This window comes from Sinocyclocheilus grahami, unplaced genomic scaffold, assembly GCF_001515645.1.
Source record: "Sinocyclocheilus grahami isolate Dianchi unplaced genomic scaffold, SAMN03320097.WGS_v1.1 scaffold579.1, whole genome shotgun sequence".
In the NCBI taxonomy this organism is placed as follows: domain Eukaryota; kingdom Metazoa; phylum Chordata; class Actinopteri; order Cypriniformes; family Cyprinidae; genus Sinocyclocheilus; species Sinocyclocheilus grahami.
In genome coordinates, this window is record NW_015505758.1 from 617,374 (window position 1) to 630,879 (window position 13,506).

General features: G+C 35.2%; 2 protein-coding genes and 1 long non-coding RNA gene across 4 annotated transcripts in view; 1 reads left to right on the forward strand and 2 right to left on the reverse strand.

The window, feature by feature from the left end:
- LOC107556802 (succinate-CoA ligase GDP/ADP-forming subunit alpha) overlaps window positions 1-8,003 on the reverse strand; it is a 32,182-nt gene extending 24,179 nt beyond the window's left edge. The window contains exons 1-4 of the mRNA XM_016240010.1: window positions 7,889-8,003; window positions 4,903-5,003; window positions 791-907; window positions 305-517 (exon numbers count right to left, since the gene is read on the reverse strand). Coding sequence (XP_016095496.1) covers window positions 305-517; window positions 791-907; window positions 4,903-5,003; window positions 7,889-7,922 — 465 coding nt within the window. The 5' untranslated portion in view covers window positions 7,923-8,003. The remainder of the gene's footprint in view (window positions 1-304; window positions 518-790; window positions 908-4,902; window positions 5,004-7,888) is intronic.
- A 912-nt stretch (window positions 8,004-8,915) lies between these two features.
- LOC107556804 (CDGSH iron-sulfur domain-containing protein 2-like) lies at window positions 8,916-11,899 on the forward strand. 2 transcript variants are annotated; one of them, XM_016240014.1, is made up of 3 exons: window positions 8,916-9,119; window positions 10,732-10,946; window positions 11,568-11,899. In XM_016240014.1, the coding sequence occupies exons 1-3, from the start codon at window positions 9,017-9,019 to the stop codon at window positions 11,655-11,657; spliced, it is 408 nt and encodes a 135-aa protein (XP_016095500.1). In that variant the 5' UTR covers window positions 8,916-9,016; the 3' UTR covers window positions 11,658-11,899. The 2 variants fall into 2 exon arrangements, with proteins under 2 accessions (XP_016095500.1, XP_016095499.1); XM_016240013.1 differs by lacking the exon at window positions 8,916-9,119 and adding an exon at window positions 9,924-10,127.
- The window catches only part of LOC107556805 (uncharacterized), a 3,961-nt gene continuing 1,196 nt past the window's right edge, over window positions 10,742-13,506 (reverse strand). Inside the window, exons 2-3 of the long non-coding RNA XR_001605321.1 lie at window positions 10,899-10,962; window positions 10,742-10,805 (exon numbers count right to left, since the gene is read on the reverse strand). This is a non-coding gene — a long non-coding RNA (uncharacterized lncRNA). The remainder of the gene's footprint in view (window positions 10,806-10,898; window positions 10,963-13,506) is intronic.

Consider the following 13,506-nt stretch of genomic DNA (forward strand, 5'->3'; position numbering starts at 1 on the left):
AGGTTTCCTGTTGAATATGCTATTTCACTTTTGACACATAACAGAAGTAAAATGCATACTAAATGTTTCATGCTGACTTTATACTGGAATGATTTAAAACAGAGTTTTAATTTTGAGAGGGAGACAATAGGCAAAGAGTGGATTCTCTGTGTTAGAATTATAACCACAATTTTGCTAACTTCAACCATATGCCTTCTCTTCAAAACATCATCCAGTTGAGTTTCCAAAAACAAAGCTGTGTCGGTACAAATTAAAAATAAAATAAATTAATGAATTAAAAAAACAGCATAAGTGCAACACTTACGTTGATGACACCAGGACAGTTGGGGCCGACGAGGCGGGTCTTGCTCTGGCGGAGCAGCTTGTGTTTGACCCGCACCATGTCCTGCTGAGGGATTCCCTCTGTGATACAGACGGCCAGTGATATCTCTGCGTCAATCGCTTCGATGATGGCGGCTGCCGCAAAAGGAGGTGGCACATAGATCACGGTGGCATCAGCCCCTGTGCCATCCTTAGCCTAAAAACCAATTAAAGAATCATGCACAGAACCAAAATACAAATTAGGTCAAAGTCCAATTTTGGGTATTTCAGTTGGGCTTTATGTGAAAGTGTTTAAACTGATAAAGACAACACAACCGGCCTCCGGCCTTTAACACTTCTGTTACTGTTGGTGTCACTTGCTCTAAATAAGTCCCCTTAAAAGTCCCCAATACCCTCAGAGAATCAGAGCAGCTGTCCAAAGAGTAACTGTGGCTCGCAGGAGACTGTCAGCAGTCACACAGGCCATTACCTCCTTCACAGAGTTGAAGACTGGCAGACCCAGGTGTGTTTTGCCCCCCTTGCCTGGAGACACTCCTCCTACTAACTGAGAGCCATAGTCCAAAGACTGCTGACTGTGAAAGGTGCCCTAGAGACAGAGAGAGGAAACAGAGATCTTTCAACCAAGGACAGAGAAGAATTTGACTTAACGTTCAGCATAGACAGCTTCTATTAACATTAACAAATCTTACTTTTGAGTGAAAGACATTGACGTACTATGAAAACATACTGTAACTGAAACACAAAACTTCCTCGCCAGTTAAAAAATTTGTTGATGGTGATCTACACACTGTTCATTCTAAATAAGTAGATATTATAATTCCTAAACACCAAAGGAACTTAAGATATTAGAGTATAGTGTGTGAAAGTTCACTAAACCTTGAACCACTGCTGGTTGTGAGACGCATCTGCTGTTCTACAATTCTCAGCGTTAGAATGAATGGCTGAAGTCTATTTTTAGAAAAGTCCATGTTTATTTTATTCAATTTGATCTTAACCATTAATGCAGCACATTTTTTATTGGTTTGTGAACCTGCCAGGCCCGTGGTTGTGAGACGCATCTGCTGTTCTACAATTCTCAGCGTTAGAAGGAATGGCTGAAGTCTATTTTTAGAAAAGTCCATGTTTATTTTATTCAATTTGATCTTAACCATTAATGCAGCACATTTTTTATTGGTTTGTGAACCTGGAGAGAGAGAGAGGCCCATTAAACAAATATTAAAAAATATACTGTCTTTATGTTGTTTGTACATTAATTTGAAGATTGAATGTGAAATTAAAAACTTTGATGTTAGGTGGGATTAAACAAGATTAATTTCAGAAAAATGTGCGACGCGTTTAATCCCACCTAACATTAAAGTTTTTAAATATACTTGTATATTGCAACAATTTCACATTCAATCTTCAAATTAATGTACAAACAACAAAGATGTTTTTAATCAAATATATTTGATCAAATATTTTTAAATATTTGTTTAATGGCATATTTTTTTATGACTGAAGGCCAGTATCAATGATACCAATACTGATTTCTCTATAAAATTGCCCCCCTAATATTTAATCATTGACTATAGCCATTCAAAATATATTACATGCATGCACAGTTTTAAGGCAGCTTTAATCTCCTTTTTGGTAACTTCATGACTTAACTGACGACGACATTGCATGCACGTAGTTTATTTCGTGCTTTGATATAAAAGAATACAGGCTACAGTGCGCGCAATTGAAGAGCACGCGCTGCGAGAACTCCGGAGATTTGAGCGGTGAGTGGATTCTAACTTAAACGCCTCTGATTCAAGAAATCAACAGAATAGATATGGCTGTAATTGGCTACATTGCTCAATGCTGCAAAAACACGTTGAAACATAAATTGATCTCCAAAGCGCAAACCATAAAGCACTGGATAGTTTGCCAAATCTGCAATAAAATGCCATTAATACAGCTTTAACTGAGGGTGCTTAGCACCCCCGTAGAACCGGGCCTGGAACCTGCCACAACTGATGTAATGCAGAAAGATGTTGTTATAAAGGATGTTAAAATCTGTACCCAAAAGCAAACCTGCTGCCAAAGTATGAGCAAACCAGAGTGCAAAGGTGGCACTTCTCAAAAGGCACAGCAGCAAAAAAAAAAAAAAGAGATTGGGTGGAAAATGGCTTTGAAAAAATAAATTAAGAAAAAAAAACTCGCAAACTAAATGGGCCATAAAAGAAAAGAAAAGAAAAGAAAAAGAAAAGACCAGTGGTGTGAGTAAAGACATGAGATCTGGATCAAATGAGACACAACACAATAGTTTACTAAAGAAAATGCACATAAAGAGGATTGTCACTTAGAGAGTAGATCCAATAACCTTTGTATCTATAAAATTCTAAATTGCATGTGAAACGGACATATGACACTGGTTGGAATACAGAGCCCAAACCACTACACAAAGGTAAATCATAGTTTTCAATAATACAAAGAACAGGAAAACCAGCCTAAAAGTGATGCATAGCATATTATAGGCACAATTACATGCTTTGCATGGCTAAAGATTTTTTTTAAGTACATAGATAAATCAATTGACATTTAAAGAGACTAATGCAGAACATATATAATTTACCTGCATGCAGCCCAGAACATAGACTTACAAATGCAATTTCATTATGTGACGCACTTAAAAATCAATGAAAATGAAATTTACTATTTTCCTATGATTAGGGATTTGAACAGTCAGTGGAAATTGTACATCATGAACTTTAACCTTCATTCCCCACTACACCCATGTTAATTATTACAAATTATTTTGAAACATCGCAAAGTCCAAAGTCAAGGGTCGCCCGTACCACGTCAATATCTGCACTGTAATGTTACAAATATAATTAGAACGAATGAGAAATCTGGCACGTTTCCGATCTAGTTCCCCTCAGACCATCCTCTTGCCAACTTTTCTGCCATCATTTGTTCTCATGCTTTCATTAACACTGAAGTGCTGTGCTAACTTTGCCATTTTTCCTGCACGCTGCCTCCGTTAACAGTGTGGCGATTAATTTGAGGTATGGTTCGCTTATGTAGCCGAACAGCAAAGTTAATATGCCGCAATGACACTCTAGTCATTCCTCATCCCTTTCTAATTATAATGAGTGTTCATTAAAACTTAATCTAACAACCCTTTATTACAGAAAAGAGTCATTTTAAAGAGGGTGAAGGAGAGCGAGAGAAATACAATGAGAGATAGGACATAAATCACAGGGTTACGAAAAGGAAGGGTATTGGATACTTGAGCCAGCAATTTTAGCGTAAAGGGCCTATGGGCAGATGCCAAGAACAATTTAGAAACAATCCTCATCTAACAAAATAAACCAAGAATAGATTGATAGCCAAGACAGATCATGACAGTATGCTTTAAAGTAGTCATATCATATTTTATATGAAAATTAAGTAATTAATTAATTTCATAATGTAATTTATACACTGTCTTATTTATTTAATAATTATATATATGATATAATTTAATAATTATTTTCATTGATGGTTTTTGGCATCAAAAACCTCTTTACTTTTAAAATGATATGGCCCATATTATTAATTATTACAAATCACTGTACCCTGATTGGTATAGCTATACAGCTATACCCCACTGTACCCTATGATCTTTAAAATTATATATATATATAATTTTTTTGTGGTTTCAGAAGCATGCAGGCTTTACATCATATTCATCTGCATTCTGTGGCTCACTGTTTGCAAAACTGGATTTATCCACTTTTAAATATTTTGGGTTAAATAAAATTGTGGCTTTGTCAACAGCATCTGTGGCATGATGTAAATTACCACAGAATATTATTTGGAGTCCCTCGGATTAAAAAAAAAAATGTTAAAGAAAAGAAAAGAGCATCAAAATGACATTTTGAATGTCTGAATTTTGTTATCAAAATGACAGAATTTGAAAGCTGAGACTTTGTTTCATAGTAAGAAGAAATAAAGCACAAAGCTTATTGTGATTATTGGATGTCACGTCACGTGCGCAGCATGTTTAGCGAAGTCTTGACCATGCACAAACAAAAAACATTATAGACAACCTTGGTTCATCAAAATTAAAAACGAGAAAGCAATATTGCTAATCCAGCACTACCAGGCATCCACACAGCTGACACGTTTACCTGTCATGTGTCATTTAACTATGTTATGTGCAAGAAACAGACACTGACACAGTCAAAACGCACCATCGGAGAAGCTAGCTAATTAAGAGAAACGTATTAAATGCCACTGTTTCGGTCAACGATTTTTGCCCTCCAAAACTGTTGACCGAAACAGAAAATTCATTTCCGGCTGATTATATTATTATATTTTTGGTTGCCGAAATTTCAGTGCATCACTACTTTTAAACCATTATGGTCCGTTATGGTGAGCAGCTGATCAAGTTTAAATACAGTGAGATTTACTGTTTTGCTCAGCCTGTTTACTCTCACTCAGGCAGGCCACAACCAACGAGATTGTGTACTAATTGCATTCCAATTAGTAATCAAATGAAAAAGAGGTGAATCCAGACCTTTTCATTTGGGCAAATGCAGGGTGCCGTGGAGAACGCAGACTGTGGCTACACACCTGTTTTCCTGTGAAGCCCTGACAGATGACCTTAGTGTTCTTGTTGATGTACAGGTTCCTCCTGTTGCCAGTGTAACAGTGTCTCACCCCAGCCTGCTGCACTGCGAATACAAACACAACAGCAGTGGAATAAGAACCAAGAATCAGAAAATACATCTAAAAGTTTATTAACTATTTAAGATGATTTTTTTCATTCTTAGTGAAGCCTGCATGACCAAATGTTGCTGTTTCTATAAATCTTGGATTTTATATCCGTCTTCGTAATATTTGGGTCCAACTGCCTGCAGTTTATTTATTAATCTGTCACACAAAATGCAAATGTTTGACCTGTAGAGTTACAACAAAATTAAGTCAGGAAACTCAAAACAAATCTGCAGGTTTTGAAGTCAGCTTGGCAGCTACATTAGTAAACTTGGTCTAAGCTTCATTCACATTACTCTATATGTTCCCTACAGAGTCTGATGTCTAAAGGGTATGACCTCAAAAAAAGACAGGGCTCAAACACACAACACCAGCTGCAAAGCACCAAGCTGAACTACAAATTCCAATATGTTTATAAGTGATCAGCGAAGACTTAGCTCCTGAATGATGTAATAGAAGAGAAAGCAGAGAATATGACTTCAAAGAAACAGCCTATTGACCACAACTGGATTAGATGGTCCGTCCACATTTCTCTAGGTTAAAGTTCACTTTAAACCACTCATAGACAACAAGTTGCTTATCTACTCGATAGCAAATCTATTTTGAGTGAATTCCTACAGATGTGAAATAAATGCAACAATACATACAATGTAATTTGTTTAGTATACTGTTGGTATACTGAAAAGGTATAGTATGCAGTAGGGGTGTGCGATATATATCGTCTGCGATAATATCGTAATTGTTTTTTTAACAATGTGCGATTTGACATTATCGAGTATTTTGCAAAAACCATTCAAAACATCCCTACAGAGCACACGCATACCTTACGTGAAGCCTAGACTAGTGCGTGTGCGCATTTAGTGTGTTTTCTTTCACTGCATGATTCAGTTTATTAAAATGCATTTAGAATGATCACAAATTCAAGACATGATGGCAGAAAATTTAATTCAATTTCACACGAAGAGTGCCGTTTTTCTCCAAAAATTACCATGATTACAATTGTGACATTGAATTCAATAAACAATAAGTTAATTTAGAGACTTACGTTTTAGACACCATATTGCTTGTTTTTGCTCTATTTCGCCAAACAAAATTCATTCCGAATACAGCCACAGCGCTGTTTTGTGTCTCTGAGCAACATGACGGTGTTTCGTTCTTGAATGAATCAACCGTTTAAATGATTCTGTTCAATCGCAACGACTCACTTTTTAACAGTGACTTGCTGCCACCTACTGGCAGTTTTAATTTCAAATTTCGGCTTTTTCTTTCTTTTCTTTTTGATTTTTTTCATGTTTTAAATCATTTCAAATATCAGTATTCAACGTTTTATGTTTAATATATCAAAACATTATTTACGCATTTGTAATTGCCGGTTAAATGCATTCATGTCTTGCATTAAACAAAATCTATGTGTGTAAATACATCTAAATGCCACTTCAGATGCAGCTTCTGTGTTGATTTAATTTGCTTGGTAACAGCCCAGATGTCTTATTATTCTAATTCCCTGATTAAATGTAAGAATTTGACTCAAAAGATACTGGACACTTTTAAAACACCCATAAAATGCAAAAATCAGTTTAAACTTATTGGAAAAGATTAATTTCTATCAGTATGAACTGACCACCACACAGAATATGAAGAATATTAAAAACATTAGGAGTCAGCTGTCTTCGGCAGTCCTTAAGGTCACTCATCACAATATCGTCGAATTATCGTTATCGATAAAATCCCAGAAAATATCGAGATGTAATTGTTTGTCAATATCGCACACCCCTAATATGCAGTATATCGCACTGAGAGAGAAGTTAATCAACACTACTTTCTGTGAGTGAAAATTCCCTTATTGACAGACACTTGAATTGCGCAAGACTGGAAGAGTTAACAGAGAACCACAAGATTCAAATATGGCAATACTCACAGATTAGTCAACTTTTTGACCATTTTGATTTTCTACTATATTACTTTTAAGAAAACACACACACACACACACACACACACACACACACACACACACACACACACACACACACTAGTCTTCATGCATCAACCTGTCAACATGCGTTCAGCAAAATGATAAAGAACACTGTCATCCTAGTTGAGGATGAATAAAATATTGATCATAACTGTAGCAAAGACATAGACTCTGTCATTTCCAAAAATGAATAAGCATTTACATCAAATGATACTGCTGTCAGTCTGCAACTTTTCAAGTTCATTAACACTGTTCATCTAAATGATAATATGGCAATACTCACAGATTACAGTCAACTTTTTGACCATTTTGATTTTCTACTATATTACTTTTAAGAAAACACACACACACACACACACACACACACACACACACACACACACACACACACGTCTTCATGCATCAACCTGTCAACATGCGTTCAGCAAAATGATAAAGAACACTGTCATCCTAGTTGAGGATGAATAAAATATTGATCATAACTGTAGCAAAGACATAGACTCTGTCATTTCCAAAAATGAATAAGCACTTACATCAAATGATACTGCTGTCAGTCTGCAACTTTTCAAGTTCATTAACACTGATCTTCTAAATGATTTATAATAAGTTAACCTCACGATGGGTTTGAAGTGAAGCATATTTACCAGTAACAGTTAAAGGTCACGTTTCAGAAGTACACTGTTAACGTTAAATATGTTACACTTGGTGCTGATAACACCGCCACAGCAGCATTAGCATTAGCTAACTGTGTGTGTTGAATGAAAACAATAAGAGATAAATGACTCTCTCGTGTACAGTAGCTGATGCAGTCATGTCAAAACAAAGACAGCGATGTGTTTCAAATGTAACAACACTCGTGTCAGTTTTACTTACAGAGCAACCGGGCAAACAACCTGCTATGAGACATCTTCGGTCATTCACCAATGACACCGGACAGACATGGACCTAAACTTCAGCGCACATAGTAGTCCTGCTAGATGCCTGCAGATATATAAATAACATCTAAAAACACACCATAGCATTACATGTGACTTTAGAAATACATTTAGCTCTGTGTTTTAAATTAATCTCAAAAGCGCAAGGAAAGCTGGAGAATGTTGTTATTGCATGACTGCCTTGAATATATAATATAATATAATGTTACTACTATTCTTTGCAGCAAGTACACCACAGAAAGTGACACTGTATCCACTGTATCCATATTTTGATTTTATTTTTGACAGCGGAATTATTTTTCTTTTAAATTTTGCGAGAAAAACAGGAAAAAGAAAAGGCGGCAATTTTTATTTATTTTTTTATTTCAAAGCAGATCCGCATTGTTTAATCTCGTTTATAAACTTAATAAAATATGACTTAGCTTTGGTTAATTTTCTCACATGAATATGATACTTTCCAAGTAAAATAAACGGAAGCATGATCAAATAATATTGCAATCAATATTATCATGTACAAAAATCTAATTACATTATGCAATTTGTTTAAAAATAATAATAATAATAACCCAAATATCACTGAAAAGTTAAAGACATCGGTCCAAAAATTTAAAAAATAAAAATAAAGAAATAAAGAAATAAAAATCTTGAATGCACACGAAAAAGTTTCTTTTGCAACACCATACAAGTTGCACGAATTTCAATATATAAATTAAATCGTTCAAATAATTTTAACAGGATATCTCTAACTTTATTACTTATGAAATATGAATTTGTTATTGTCCACTCTTTTTCTGTGCAACAGAAAGTAAAGAGCCATTAAATCTAAAAGCAAGTGGCGCGGTGAAAGCAGCCAATCGGGCGCAAACAACTCTGCAGATGCTGATTGGTTGACGCTTTCACTGCGCGCCGTGAATTTACGCTTATTCACGGTCACAGCTACGTATATTCTTCCAGCCTTGAGTAGCCCCACTTCAACGAGCAAACGGAAACGACTACGCAAGTGACGTAGAATGTCCCAGGAAATATCCTGCTGTGTCTCAATTAGAAGCGCAGAAAGTCATTCAAGATGGTGTTAGAAAGTATCTCCAAGATTATCAAAACGCAACTTCCAGCCTACCTCAAGAATCTACCCCTTCCAGACACAATCGGCGGCTTTGCGAGACTCACAGGTATGTGTTTTATCACACTAAATGTCAAGCGTAGGTGGAAAGTTCAGTTAATCGCGCATGCCTGCATAGAAAGAGTGTTAATTGTCTCTGTTTTCCGTCTGTTAAACGCTCAGACAAGTCATAACTAATGAATTGCTTGGGGGAAAAAACAGTTATTGAGAAGATACTCAAGATGCAGTGCCTCATTGCACAAGGGGTTCTACTTTCGTATACAAAATATCCACAGAAATGTGAAGAACAAAATAAGCAGAGCATCTGACAGCATGCTTTGCTTTATTATAGTATTATAAAAGATGGTATAATAATAAAATAAACGGAAGCATGATCAAATAATATTGCAATCAATATTATCATGTACAAAAATCTAATTACATTATGCAATTTGTTTAAAAATAATAATAATAATAACCCAAATATCACTGAAAAGTTAAAGACATCGGTCCAAAAAATAAAAAAATAAAAATAAATAAAGAAATAAAAATCTTGAATGCACACGAAAAAGTTTCTTTTGCAACACCATACAAGTTGCACGAATTTCAATATATAAATTAAATCGTTCAAATAATTTTAACAGGATATCTCTAACTTTATTACTTATGAAATATGAATTTGTTATTGTCCACTCTTTTTCTGTGCAACAGAAAGTAAAGAGCCATTAAATCTAAAAGCAAGTGGCGCGGTGAAAGCAGCCAATCGGGCGCAAACAACTCTGCAGATGCTGATTGGTTGACGCTTTCACTGCGCGCCGTGAATTTACGCTTATTCACGGTCACAGCTACGTATATTCTTCCAGCCTTGAGTAGCCCCACTTCAACGAGCAAACGGAAACGACTACGCAAGTGACGTAGAATGTCCCAGGAAATATCCTGCTGTGTCTCAATTAGAAGCGCAGAAAGTCATTCAAGATGGTGTTAGAAAGTATCTCCAAGATTATCAAAACGCAACTTCCAGCCTACCTCAAGAATCTACCCCTTCCAGACACAATCGGCGGCTTTGCGAGACTCACAGGTATGTGTTTTATCACACTAAATGTCAAGCGTAGGTGGAAAGTTCAGTTAATCGCGCATGCCTGCATAGAAAGAGTGTTAATTGTCTCTGTTTTCCGTCTGTTAAACGCTCAGACAAGTCATAACTAATGAATTGCTTGGGGGAAAAAACAGTTATTGAGAAGATACTCAAGATGCAGTGCCTCATTGCACAAGGGGTTCTACTTTCGTATACAAAATATCCACAGAAATGTGAAGAACAAAATAAGCAGAGCATCTGACAGCATGCTTTGCTTTATTATAGTATTATAAAAGATGGTATAATAAATGCACAACTATTTGCATCTGTAAATGTGTTAAAGTAACTGTACAGACACCTAAATGAACCCATCATCAGGGTCAAGCAACGGTCATTGTGTAACGCAATAGTTCATGACAGGTTAGTTATCACTAATGCACATGTGTGCAAGTAAGTGTGTTAATCATTAGCTGTTACTTTATCTGAAACTTATCACACTTATTTTTCCACAGTAAGTCGAAGATCCCTCACTAAGTGGATTGTGAGGAGTCTATTGTGATAATTAAGTGTACAACCTAAACTCTGATGACTCTTGATTGTGTCTCAGTTTCAGAGTGGTTGCGGCTCCTGCCCTTACTGGGGATTTTGGCTCTGTTGGGTTATCTGACCATCCGGCCCTTCCTGCCCAAAAAGCAAAAGCAAAGAGACAGTCTAATAAATCTGAAGATCCAAAAAGAAAACCCTAAAGTGGTGAATGAGATCGACATAGAGGACCTGAGGACTCCAAATGTTTGCTACTGCCGATGCTGGCGATCTAAAACGGTAGGAGGTTCGATGCCTGACAAAAAAAGAGAGAATATTTTTTGTAGAAAAACAGTTTGATCGAATTTAAATGGGTGATATCATGAGAAACTGTAAAGTAGATCTATTTACCGTGAACATGTACTAAAACAGCACCAAAGTCAAGTCAAATTATGTAGCCGATACCGATATGGTGGCCGATATATCGTGCATCCCTAGCGCTTTTCACAATACACATTGTTTTGAGCAGCTTTATAGAAAATCATGATGTTAATGTTTATAATATCTTAATGCATTAGTCACATTTAGCAGATTAGAGCTGGACGATGATACAAGCAATCAAACGGTAGGGAAAATGGACATGGAAAAACTAAATTGTGACTTATTGGCACAAAAAAAAAAACATTGATTAACATTATAATCGGATCAGAGGGAAAAGGTATTATAAAATAAATACAAATGCATATGTCCCCTTAAAAAAAAAACTTTAGTGAAACTATTAATGTGCATGTGGAAAATGAAAAAAAAAAGAGTGTGATTTTCTACTTCCTCTTTGTAAGCGTCATTTTTTTCAAAAGCCTCAGGGTGCCTAAGAACCACTCTCTCTATCAGCACTTAAATTTGTTCTTTCTTATCTTGCAGTTTCCTGTTTGCGATAAATCACACATAAAGCATAACGAGCTGACGGGAGACAACGTTGGTCCACTTATTCTTAAGAAGAAGACTCTGTAGCCCTCCTGCTTTGGCCCATATTAAATACATATTTTCTCCACTGAAAAACCTACTGTAATTTAGTTTGTTGTACTTCCTCAAAACTATTTACAACTTTTTATTGTGGTGTAGAGACGCACAGAGCTGTAAATTTTGACTTTAATGCTCAAGATGTCGTGGTTGATCTGAGAGATTAATTGGTGACACTTTTACAATAAGGTTCCATTAGTTAATGTATTGACTAACATGAACAAACAATGAACAATACATTTATTGCATTGACAAAGATTAATAAACAATGTTAGTTAATGAAAATACAGTTGTTCACTGTTAGTTCATGTTCATTCTCAGTTTATTAACTAATGTTAACAAGCACAACTTTTGATTTTAATAATGCATTAGTAAATGTTGGAATTATCATTAACTAAGATTAATAAATGTTGTAGAAGTATTCTTCATTCTTAGTTCATGCTAACTAAAGTAGTTAAATAATGTTAACTAATGAACCTTATTGTAAAGTGTTACCGATTCATTTTCAATTTTGTTACATTGCTCTGGTGTGTACTTTTTATACTTGGCAAACGTAGTAGATTTTTGTGTGCAATATAACTTGGCCATAGGGAAAAATGGTGATTATCCTCACTGATCAGTCTTTGTGGCCATGAGAGTGTCTTTTCTATTCTTAATCTGTATCTAAATTCAGTTTTAACATTAAGTTGCCTTTTAGTTTTACTGTTGTATTGTCATGTGATAACACATGCGTTTGACATTTTATGAGACAACATAAAAAAATCAAATACTTTTAACTTTTCAATATGAAGTACATTGTTAGGATTAGTTTTTGTTGTTTTTACTTATTTGTCATTTTCTGCAGAATTTTTTCCCAAACCGACAAGAGTTCTACAATGTTTGCTAAATTATTTTAAGGTTTCCAAGTGCAGGATACTAAACTTGACTGGTGTTTGCATGCATAGACATTTCACATTGCATTAGATTGTAACAAAAGCTTTAGAGCTTTTGCTTCAGAGCTATTGTTATACATTATTCATATATTACAATATTTATCAATGTAAGAAAGAAATGTGGCCTCTTTTGACTTCCACCTGAACCAACATGCTGCAACAATTACAAGTCATAATACCTGTGCATTCATTCCTATTCAAAATAGTTTGACAATCTCTTGGTTCTTTTTTTGTTGTGTGCCATGTTTCATATTTGATGGCTCCGGTTCATAAGTGTTTTCATAAAAATTACATTTATATGGCAACTGGAATGTGCCTAATGACTTCTGTAAAATAAAAGGTAACCAATTTATTTTACATCCCTGATTTTAAAAATCTAAAAAAAAAAATACTGTTTTTGTTTTGCTTATTTGTTGTTTTATTAAAAAAGGTGTGAGTGACGGATATATGATGCCATGCCAACAGTCTGCTTGTTTTTTCTAAGTTTCTGTTTCTTTTGTGTACTTTTCCTAAAATAAACAATGGTGTAACTACCACACCAATGCTTGAAATGTCTTCTTAGAAAGTAACTGCTGCTTATTTACATCTGATTTGCTTTAGATGATATAACAAGATATGCTTTCAAATATGAACGGGGGGTTTTGCCTGTCATTTACTAAAAAGGCAAATGGCATTCATTTTCTGCAGCAATACATCTACAAATAAACTACACATGCACCATAGAAATGAAGTTATTATATAAAGATGACGATTTAAAAGTAGTCATTTAATTGCTTAAATTAACAGTGACTGCATGAATCATTACAATTACTGTAACAAAATCACAACCTTGTAAATTTCAAGCAGTAAACAAACCACTAACAGTATTCACAAGATAAGTTATATTGCCAATGCCCTTTCTCATGACT

Coding starts and splice junctions, on each gene's coding strand:
- LOC107556804 (XM_016240014.1), top strand. CDS start 9,017: ATGGTGTTAGAAAGTATCTCCAAGATTATCAAAACGCAACTTCCAGCC. Junction 9,120..10,731: donor CGGCTTTGCGAGACTCACAG/GTATGTGTTTTA, acceptor ATTGTGTCTCAG/TTTCAGAGTGGTTGCGGCTC. Junction 10,947..11,567: donor GATGCTGGCGATCTAAAACG/GTAGGAGGTTCG, acceptor CTTATCTTGCAG/TTTCCTGTTTGCGATAAATC.